At 42.4% G+C, this 12,026-nt stretch overlaps 1 protein-coding gene across 1 annotated transcript in view; it reads left to right on the top strand.

Annotated features, from left to right (window-relative positions):
- IBSP (integrin binding sialoprotein) overlaps nucleotides 1–11,728 on the top strand; it is a 75,978-nt gene extending 64,250 nt beyond the window's left edge. Inside the window, exons 6-7 of the mRNA XM_069630456.1 lie at nucleotides 4,501–4,695; nucleotides 10,219–11,728. Of these exons, the coding sequence (XP_069486557.1) occupies nucleotides 4,501–4,695; nucleotides 10,219–11,067 (1,044 nt within the window). The 3' untranslated portion in view covers nucleotides 11,068–11,728. The remainder of the gene's footprint in view (nucleotides 1–4,500; nucleotides 4,696–10,218) is intronic.
- Nucleotides 11,729–12,026: the final 298 nt, after the last annotated feature.

The raw sequence follows: 12,026 nt of genomic DNA, 5'->3' as shown, positions 1-12,026 counted from the left end.
GCAACACCATTCTGGGCCTGGTGGAATACATCTAGTCAATTTTGATGGGTCCCAAAAGGGGCTTGTGAACCCGTCACATGACAGGAAGTTCAAAACAACTGACTTTAAATTGATTGTTTCTGCCACAGCATAAATTTCAGAGGATTCTGGCACCACCCGCAACATCTAGAAAACCACAAATTTTTCCTTGATCCAGTGGAGACATCTTGGTAATTCTGATTGGCCCCCAATAGGTCAGGTGAAACATACCTTTCTTCCTTAATCGGCCCCCCAAGGCATCCAGCCAGGCTTTTCCAATTAGGAGCCAATAGCAACAAAGGTTGACTCTCTTTGTGACTACCTATTTGGGATTCACAGGGCATCATAGTCCAGGGCATCCTAACCCTCTCACACCCCATAGAGAAAGGGAGATGATAAAATGGGTGACATGTTTTACAACCCCTGTTTGATTCTTAAAGGACCCAGGTTTAAAGACCATTCGACGCAGGCTCAGGTTCTGCTCCCACGGCTCTTCTCCTGCCTGATACCCATGGGCACCATCTCTCTGTTGCTTCCAGTGCTTACCTATACAGGCACATTCCATCTCCTCAACACCATGCCCTTCATATCCCGGGCTTCTGCTAATCACCTTTGGCTACCCTCCTTCACGCGGTGCCCCCCCACTCCTCTTGCCTCCCTCTTTCCATCCTACCCACATTGACCCCACATCTCCATGACAACACTATAATCATGCATCCCACATAGGCTATCACCGCACCTCCCCCTCATCAACCTCGATAACATAACCAATGTCCACAAGCTGGAGCTGGACTTCACTCTCTTTGGCCGTCCTCTGATCACCATACAGATCCCGCCAGCCCAAAGCCGTGGCAATTCACAAAGCATCTTCCTCTGCAATCTCTGTTGACCCATAACACTCAGACCACTCTCTTCTACGCATCATTGTCTTGTTCTTATTCCCACGCCTCCTCCCCATCCTCGTTACCTAGACCAAGTCAAGGCTTTGCTTTCAGATCTTTCTCTGTCTCTTCTCGACTCGATTAAAGTTGCATTTCTGGACTTTGATTTGACACAGGCATCTCACCCCATCGGCTCACCTTAACTCTCTGCTCTCATTATTGCATAGTGTGCATAACTCTCGAGTGTATGCTCACACCCCTCGACTCCTCTGTGGTTTCTTCTTGTTTTCAGCTGATGACTTTGCCAGCAGTAGCTCCTAAACCCGTAAGATACACAGGGCCCCCTGTCTGATCTCCTCTCTCTCCCTCCTAATTCCTTTGAATCTGCACCACCCCTGCCCTCAACCTCTCCTCACAATTTAATATCCCATCCTCCAAATCGGCTAGTGTGGCCCCTACTCTCTTCTCTGCCAAACCCGTTGTGCTGCTGCCAACTCATTTTATACCATAAACAGTAAAGCAATGACACTCCTGCCCTGCTCCTACCTCTCGCCTCCCCTTAAATACTTCAATTTTCTTTGATATCTTCCCAGCTTGTTGCAAGGGGGCCATCATTATACCCTGCTTATAAAAAAACAGACAGCCTACCCCATCACCCCCACCAACTATCAGCATGTCTCCTTCCTTTCATTCGATTCCGGTTCTTGAATAGGTAGTCTTTACATCCATCAAAAGGCCCTTTCATTGTGGATTTTGTAGATTAAATGACCAACAAATTCCATTGACTTGTTTCATGGCTGAAAATCTGTAGTGCTGGGAGCAAACCAGTATCCAGCGCTGTGAACAGAGGTTCCTAGAAAGCAGTGAGTCACAGCTGAGATCGTTGGGTATGCTTCTCTAGCATGTCCCAGATTTGAAATGCACCAAAAACACACAAAGTCTCAGGATGTGCCTCACTCTAAAGACATCCAGAGTCTTGTATTAATTACTGTAAGTATTGCACGATGTATTGAATGGTTTCAAATTAATAAAATCATTAGAGAAAACAAGTGGCCAGTCAACACGTGTTTCGAGCTTTGCTCTTCTTCAGGGCTGTAAATGATAAGTACAATAATTACACACTAATTGGTTATGGATCGAATTTCCATTTGTTGATCAGTGTACCTGACAGGCAATGGTATCCTCTGAGCAGATGATTAAAGTGCCGACAAGTAGTCGGATCCCTGTGTTACGGGGCCTCTCACAAAGTGCTGTGCTTGGTTTGTTTAGGGGTGGCCGTCTGATAGCTGATTCATCGCTACTCTAGATTTTGCTGTCTAGGTACTCCATTTTGCATTGCAAGTTAGTCTTTGGGCCAAATAATCATAGTGGGAGGCTGTCTTCAGGAATCTACTTCATGACACAGAATACATTTTGGGATTTCTCTTTCCCACCACAATTTATGATTTAGCAGCTATCACCAAAAGTGAATACTCGCAGCAGTACTGTTGCATGTATTAATCAAGAGTTGCATCATATTTTTAGACCTTGACATAAGCAGTGTGTCAGAAGAATAAAATAATAACAAGCCTGGACTTCCCGGCTCTGGGCACAGCTCTAACAGATTCTGATATGAGCTGGTTCAGCAATCGCTAGTTTGCACCACAAAATAGGCTCTTGCGCACAATATCTCAGAAGGTTATATATAAATAGCACGCATGTCCTGTGATGTGTTGGTGGTTTGTGCACAGGGCTTTATCTGGGGGCAAGCAGTGCCACCTATAAGGCAAAACTATTGCATTAGAGTACAGATAGGGGGAAATGGCATATGAGGAGGAGCAAACAGCTTGAAGGTGTTGTTTGGTCATTTGCCCACCCATTAACTGCCCATGGCCATGCTAATCCTAATGGCCATTGCCACCCAGTTCCTGTGCCTCTGTGTCAAAACACCTCATCATGAGAACTCTTTGAGCTCGCCTTACCATCAAACTTTGCACTCAAATGGCTTGCCAGTGTTTTTCCTAAGCAATCCTCATAGAGTTAATGACTGAAATGGAGCTGGAAACATGCCACTGGCGTAATTAAAATGACTTAACCATGTCTGCCTTCAGCCACTCGATTCACGTACTAAGCACTGTGTGTGCCCTTCACTGAAGTTGGGTTAAAAACAAGCATTGGCAAAGTCAACAGTGTTGGCCTGTGCATAAATAGTAGGCATTTGCCAGGCAGTGCTATTAGATGCCCGGGTATCGCACCATTTTGTACATGCTGCCATCAATCGCTAGTTAATACTTCTATGACAGTGCCTGGCAAGTGCCTTTCGCATGCCTACCAAACTGTTGGCATTGCCAATGCTTGTTTATTATATGGTATAATGATTATTGCAATTACACCATCCTTTATTAAATCCCCTCTGTTATTTACTGAATACCGGGCTGTCTAATGTACACACCTTTTTCCCAGTGGCTCAATTGTCAGGTATGTACTCATATCTCAACCCGTCGAAATTGAAATGAGGATCATCTGACCATCGCCCTTGAGAAACACTCTTTTGGAGGGTCTGATGAGGAATTGTGATACATTTTTCAGATAAATTACCCTTCAATCACCTTGTCTTCTTTCGGCCCTCATAAATACATCACTTCAGCCCACTGCCTCTGCCTGGGAGCTTTTGGAATTGCCTCGCTGTGAGATTTGTCAGTGAATGACTGATTTTATAGACATGAATGGATGTAAACACTGAGAAAAGGTATTATATGCATCTCATCCCGCCCAAAATGTACAGTGTGTGTCCCCACAATCATAGGATCACAACACTGCAGAGATGTACCAAAGGCAGATGTCAGTAATTTTCAGGAAGTGTAGGTAACCCTGTAGAATTTACAGCTGTCCCTGTCAACTTTTGATCCGACCAAAAGCCCTGAGTCTCAGTCCAACACGGGTTTGGTACATAGATAAGCTCTGTAAATGTAATTTAATAGGCTTTTGCAGAATAATAGTATTCAACCACACCACCTAAAGTACACATGTCACTTAGTGTATTGCAAGAAAGGGGTCAAAGTGCATTAAGACAGTGTTCAGCAAGGCTTGGATGCTTTTTCAGTGCACGTGATTAATGGTGATGCTTTGAGTTAGTCTGTCTTGGGAGACCTTCTAGACAGAAGTAGGACATTGTTTAGCATGTCACTTCTGCTATTTAAAACATATGAGTCTTACTAATTTACACACGCCCTTTCCAGTGGTTTTTGCTTGTGCTTAGGACCTTAAGGCCAAGCCAGACCTCTGGTTTAGCTCTGGCTTGGCTTTGGCTTGGCTCTCCTATAAATGGCGTGACCACCTCTCGCTGACATTCTGGGATGCACACTCTTTAGTGCAATTGTCCATCACCTGTCTGTCTGGGACGAAGAATCTGGAAATGCAACAAGAGCTGTCAATCAGCGGGGATGTTTGGATTTTCTACTATGCAACATATGAAATGTATCCGGAATCAACACTCCCAACTATCTTTAGATTGTTGTACCAATCACTATGACCACATAGTATTCCTGCTTGATCAATATGGTGCCATTTAGAACCTGTCTAAACTTGGCATATTAGGTAACCTCTGATATATGTTTTTCAGGGCTTTGTGGTGAAGAATGATCCTAAAAAGGTGGGAACTTCCCCTATTGTTGGGGGACCGAAAGGAAACGGAGGACAGGCGTCAATAACTCAGGGTGGGAAACAGAACACAGCAAATCAGAATGAAGTTGCAAAGGACCCAGCACCCCAGAAGGAAGTAGCAAAGGACGCAGAACCCCAGAAGGAAATAGCAAAGGTAAGTGAAACCACTCATAACATATCTGCAATGCTCCTCCCCTTCAAAATGTGCTGGATTCCCTTGAGTTCAGATCCAGTCTGGTCCTCATTGCTGTGTAAATCTATCTAAATTCCATCCAACCCAAGCAATGCATAGAGTTAAGCAATTACTGATCACAAAAAACGAGGTCACATCTGCTGACTTCATCCTCATCAATTCTGAAGTTTGTGCCTGTAGGTTTTGCTGCCATTGCACACAAGATCCTGACTGTGTATCCAGCCCGGGTAGGTGCCAGAGTACCCTGTGCAGTTGCACCTTTGGGCGTATCTCATGTGCAGAATGGAATTATCATAATAAATGATATTGGACCCAAATAAACCAAATAACCGGACAGACTCAAAGAATATGGCAAAGTACTACTTTATTGTCAGCTCCAAAAAAGTAGGGAAACCTGGCAATCATAACAAGTCGCAGCTTACTCTCAGTTACTTTCCATTACACAAAGGCTTTATACTTTGATGTACGTCAGCTATGAGATTCTCGTACGTGGCAAATAATAAAACCTACTGAAAGGGAGAGATTGGTTAGGGGAACACATATACCTATAGTATGCATAAGAATTAATAACATAATTGGCTGCCCCTTATCTGGTAGGCATGCCTCAAACTACCTCTTAATGCATATAATACAGAGTATAGAAAAACAATAACAGCAGATTGGCCTCTGCAAGATTCTATAGCATGCTGCTATATAGCCCTTTCGGATTGGTTGTCACACTCTCCTAACCTTGGACATTCAGCTTGTCAGTAGCACGTTTGCAAAATGAAACCCAGGTGCGCGGAACATCAGATCACTGCCCACATTGGTCACTTAGCCTACCATCTCTCATCAGTTAGACCATGAGCCAAGGCTTCTCCTTCGTAGTTGACCTTGGTGACTGTTTTGTTCTGTGGGATTTTTAAGGGAGTGTAGGCACATCTCTCTATCATCAGTTGGAGTTCAATGAATAGGTCTTGTTTTCTAAGCTTGCACCACCTGTCAGTAGACCACGCATCTTTCCATTTCGTCCTTTTATTTACTGCTATTTGATTTAATTATGCTGGGTGTTATTACTCCTTTTGTCCTCTGGAGATTGGTTTTTACATCTTACATATGCTTTCTCCATCCTTGATTGTTCAATGCTTGGCACTTGCACATTTTTTCACTTCTACTGAATCTAAGAGGGAAATGTCCTTCATTCATAGCTTATCCATGTCGACTCCCTCTGTACCTTCCAATTATTTCTTGATGTGTAATCCTCAGTCTCAGCCAAACAGATATCCTTTGTTCCTCGCACTAAACTGTATCTTCAGTGTCTTTCAGCCTTGCATGCTTGGTTTGTCTCTGAGGAAGTTTTGACAAGGTCTGAAGTTCATCTTTTCATCATGCCCGCTCCCCTAATGTTATAGTTTCTACTGCAGAAAGCTTTTATATATCGTATTTACCTAGCGTTTCTGCGAATATACCTTCGCTGAGTTTCATCTCACTTGTCTTCTCAGCATAGATGATTACCCCATCTCTCTACTTTCGATTACCTTTACTTCATTGATTACATCTTTACTCTTTAAGTATCTGCATATCGTTTCTGTGTGTCCTTGTGTCTTCTCCTTACGACATCACTTTACTCTTATCAGTAGCTGCTCTTCTATGTCCAATGGTGTATGCCGACATCCTTCCACCACATCAGTGCGAGGGTACATTCAGTGCGGTTGTCTGAGTGCATAATGTCTCTCATATCTTCAATGTGGTATTGGCATAATGCCTGGTGTTATACACAGAGACTTCCTGCTATTCTTCATGTAGGACAGAGGTGAGAGGGTGTGCACTAAAGATGACATCATCTGCTTTTCTACAACTCAATGCCACAAAGTAGTCTCACTGACAAAGATGATGGTGTCCCAATTTAGATTGTGCTGATGCTGCTGCTTGGATCAAATTGCATTTTACTGTGATCATAATCTGCTGGGTTCACTGCCAGGGCTAGTAACAGTAGCAGAATCTGGCAATATTGCATCAGGAAATACCGCCAATTCTGTGGTAATGGGTTAGGCATTTGTGACTCCAATGCAGTTTACTATTAATTACTGCAATTACCTGGTACCCATGCCTACTAAGAATCAGAAAAGCATATTAAAATATGACTCGTAATATTAATAATATTAATATAGTATTATTAATAATAATAATAATGATAGCAGTGACGATTATCATAATAATAACAACAATGAGAACACCGGTAATAAAACAATCAGCCACAATAAAATGGTTGCTTGACTTGCTAGAAGGCTCAAACATACTTCTTATTGTAATCTTAAACTAACCACAAGACAGGTGCTGACTAAAGAATACCTGCATGGTCCCACCAGGCGGGTAAACAGCAGACCAGATTGCCAGATGATCAGATGATCATTATCCGCCATTACTACTTATGTAGGCATCTATCACTGGTAATATTATATATATATATATATTTTTTATTTTTTTTATCAGAAACAGCTGCCTCATATTTTAGCATAGTATTGTGCATCTAAAGGCTTTGAACTCATTTGACCCTATCAAATGACTTTCACCGTCACAGACATGACAAATGATGAAAACACGCAATCAAGTACAATGCAATATATATAAAATGCTTGGTTAATAAGATCGCTCACATTTGCAAGGCAAAGATATAATTTCCAAACCTTTATGTCAAATATAAAGTGACACATTGGCCCTCATTAGGACCCAGGCGTTAAGGGGTTTACGACGCCGTAAATGGCGCCGACCCTTAACGCCTGATTCCAAGGTCCCTTTGCGGGATGGTGATTTTAACGCCTGCTTTTTGCAGGCGTTAAAACCCATGCCGCAAAGGGACCTTGGTGCTAATTACGCCACCGTAATTTACGGTGGCGTAATTAGCGCCTTTCCCCATTCCCATTATGCCCTATGGGGCAAAAATGGGAATGGGGAAGGGTAAAATGGGAAATGGGGATTTACCGCCCCACTCACCTTGGAATGGGGCGGTAAATCCGCCAACCACCATGGCGTAAACGTAGTTTACGCCATGGTGGTAAGGGTACGACCCAGGCGGTAACTTACCGCCTGGGTCGTAATGAGGGCCATTGTTCTTCCTTGTGGACCAGATTAGAAATATTTAATTTAGCACTTAACATTTCTAAATGCACTCATGGAACTGGATTACTTAACCAGTTGCTTCTGATGATACACATTGCAACCAACTACTCAATACAGTGGCAATATTACATTCTACACGTAATGCATTGACCATCCAAATAGCACACAGCGCTGCAAAAACACTAATATAATATTCAGCATCGTTCTACAACATGGGGAATGAGAACATCAAAAAAATGTAAATGGGCCAGACAAGAATGTTTTGCAGACACACCACCTTCTGGCAAAAACACTCCATTATTCGGCCGACATCTGCAGGTATCCAGAAGAATAGAGGTCTTGCTTGCCTTGCTTGTCAGCACACCATAAAGAAGGGGTCAGCAACCTTTGGCTCTCTGGATGCTTTGGACTACAACTCACATGATCCTACCACCATTGACTATGCTGGCTAGGGCTGATGAGAGTTCGAGCTCAGAAAACCTGCAGAACCACCTATTGCAGAACCCTGATAGAATGCATTTCCATAGCGTGTCTCCAGCAGCTACCTTTACTTACTGCTCAAGCACAGGTTAATAATGTCAACACTCAATCCCTAAACAAAAGTATGGGGAGTGGGGAGGAACAACATAAGGTCCTCAACTGAGCATGTGCACACACCATGAGCGTTCAAACTTTGGCTCGCCAGATGCCTTGGGATAAAACAGCCATTAGTCCTAGCATGCCTAGTCAATTGTGAGGGATCTTGACGCTCGGAGTCCAAAATATTTGGCGGACAATGGGGTGAAAACCACTAATCTAGATTCAATAGAATCAAAGTAAAAAAAATGGTGCACTTGGCAGCCATTGCTCAATTTAAATGACACATGCTGGTAAAGCTTGAGATAATCATAAAACTCGGAGTTAAATGATGTCTATGGGCAATGAGCAACTTAAAAGTGACAGTATGTGTTTAGATGCCTAGCAATTCCTCGTCACGCCACAAGTGAACTTCTTGGGAGTATATTGAATTGTTTTGAGGAACCAAGGAAGAGATAAGCATCAGTGAATGTTTTGGCGATCACAAAAAGTTTGCCTTGTGGACGCGGTGATGGATTCACTTTCTATATCATGAGAAGAGAGAAAGTTTCTGGCCAACAAAGGGATGAGTTATATATGGTTTAACCACAAGTCCAGGGAGGAGAGGTGATAGGAATATGCAACATTCCAGGGCCATGACTTCTTACGTTTTCCTCTTGTTGTATCACTTTCTCGAGTCTGCTCGGGAAGCTACCAACCCAAGCCCGGCATTTTAAGTGCCTTCAAAGAACAGCTGAACATATCATCTACTCCCCAACCCACACCGCTTCTCCTACACAGATCTTAGCAACCCCAGAAGTAAGTTTTGATTTCGCCAGGGGGAGAACATTGAACAGTTCTGTCTCCAGGAAGCTGTCTTCGGCTAGTTGATCACCAGGGGTGACATTAAAATGGCAAGGTCAGAAGCTGGATTGTCTGCCAGCATAAGGAAGAAATGTGTGCCCTAAATATGGAAAGTGTACTAAAAGAAGAGTTCACTGTGCATGAAAGCATATCACATAATGATCAGGGCCAAACCGTGTCACGATGAAACTGTTTATTTTTAAAAACAGTAATCTGGGTTTCTCAAGTATGATTACTTTTCCTATCATCTCAGTTGAAAAGGTACACGTTCATCAATATTGTGTTCAAAATATCATCTATGAATTAATATGAACAAATGTGTTTCTAATGTGGTTAGGGAGCGATTAGAACATGTTTTCTCAAGTCCAGAAGGAGTTTGAACTTTTTTAATATAATATTTTGGAGCATCCTTTAGTGTGTGTACTGATGTCAGTTACATGCAAAACTTAACCAATGTGTCCATATAGTGCCAACATTGTTCATTCCTATTTTCTGCTAAATGCCTCAAATGTATAGAAATGTCTGTCCAACTTTGTAGCGTGTTGAGTAGCTGAAATGGTGGGTATGGCTAGCAGCAACAAACAGTATGCCTCGATTTACCTTTCCCTAACAAAGGCTCGTCATACAAGGATTTCTCTGTGTTGGAGAACAGGCAACTCTAGATTTATATATACTCTGGCAGCCTCACATTTGTATGGTCATAATTTAGTAGCGTGGGGATACAGATATTTTTTGCTCCCAATATACAGCAGCTTCTGCACTTATCGAGGACTGAAGTTTGTGTATATAATCATACCTGCCTCGAATATGTTGAGATTTCTGTTTACTGGGAGAAGAAAAATGAATTCCCAAAGATATTTTTCCAAACACTTGTATGTCTCATTAGCCATAACTGTATTTTGTCATATCAAGAGTTATAGTTTATTCATCTTACAATGTCACCTCTTTTACTAATGTGCAAAACAGGGTACAGAAAGTGAAGCCACAGAAGAAGAGGAAGAGGAAGAAGAGGAAGAAGAAGAAGAAGAAGAGGGAGCAGAAACAGAGGAGGTGGAGGAAACTGCAGAGAGTAACAACGGAACAGAAACAAATGGGGAAATTGAAAATAACGAAGAAGAAAGCGTAAACGGTACTGAGACCAGCACAAATGGCACCAATGCTGTTGATGCAGAGGAAGGCCATGCAAACGCTACGAGCGAAGAAAACAATCATGCAAATGTTGGCGAGGCACTGACTACCCCAGCCAGCGACGTGAGCAATGGAAATGTAAGCGAACCACAAACCACTCCTGCCAGCGAAGGCAACGTTATCGAGCCACAGAGCACTGATGCCGGTGACGTAAATAATGGAAATGTAAATGAACCACAAACCACTCCTGCCAGCGAAGGCAACATTATCGAGCCACAGAGCACTGATGCCGGTGACGTGAATAATGGAAACATTGTCGAACAAGAGGCAATTACTGCAGTAGATGTAAATATTGTATTAGAGCCAGAAGCCACCACAGCAGGCATCAATGATATTCCAGCAGACATAGCAACAGCGACCGTTGGCATTGCGGAAGATAGCAATGTAGACATCATTGGTACAACCCCAAGCGAAGCTGAAAATGTAGACCAAACTCCTCAAGTGAACCAAGTTGAACCTGATACTGACAGTTCAACACCTGACTATGAACATGCAAACGAGTATGATCATGTGATCACCCGCGGTGACAATTATGCACCCTATCATCCGTATGAAGACGAGTATAACTATAAAGGCTACCATGGATACGATGATTACGCGGTCCAGGAATATTACAATGAAGCATAAGGACCGGGACTCTATTATTTAATGCTAATCTCTCCCATAGCAGGATAGTGGGCCTAAGTATCTTCTCCAGAGGTGCATTAGGAAATCAAGGCAGGGCACAAGAAGGAACGCATGGATAGCGGGAAGGGTCTTTCAGTTTACCAATTGTGCCCTCAACCCGCATACTATTAACTCTACCAACAGAACCTTCTTCTCTCCAGTATCATTCAATGTATTGTGGTTCACTGTACAATGCCGGCAATCATCAGTGGATACTATTTGCTGATGTGTACTCACACACTTGAGGTGGGTCAATAAATGCAAAAACAAGATATGTTGCGTCTAGTGATCTATGTCACGCCATTGCATATAGCCTTCATCATTCTTTGAAATTATGCATCGCTACTCAAGAGTTCCCATGTACAGGATACATCAACTTGAGCTCGTGGTCATTTCACTGCATAACCAATTTATCAAAGGTATCGGGTCAAAAGCCCAATCGTATGTATACTAGAGGCATCTCCAGTTGGTTTTCTGTGTTTTAGTATCGACAACAATTGGCAGAATGAACGGACATTATGATCACTATGTGTTGTAAAATGCTGCAGTTTCCTTTATGCTCATTTCGTACCTGGAATAAACGTTTACTGTGAGATTATCATTAAATAAATTACTAATTATATATGTGTTTTAAATATTGAATATGGTGTATGAGAACGTGTGCTAACGTGACTTTAAAAAATCACCCACTTTTAAAAACGTGTGCTTTCCCAAGGAATACCTATTATATACAGAACATGTTCTGCTGGAACAATACTCAGAAATGGTCATTTCAGATCCAATCCATGTGCAAAAAAATTGAATTTTCGGTCATGCTCTGTTCAACCGACCCTGATCATATTGCGGAATATACCTGAAATGTGCAACATTAAACCCTTATATTGTAATAAATAATATACACTTTCATTTCCTTTTTTTCA

The sequence above is a fragment of the Ambystoma mexicanum genome, chromosome 6q (assembly GCF_040938575.1).
Source record: "Ambystoma mexicanum isolate Mex_15411 chromosome 6q, UKY_AmexF1_1, whole genome shotgun sequence".
Classification (NCBI taxonomy): domain Eukaryota; kingdom Metazoa; phylum Chordata; class Amphibia; order Caudata; family Ambystomatidae; genus Ambystoma; species Ambystoma mexicanum.
This window is presented reverse-complemented; position numbering and strand designations above follow the sequence as displayed.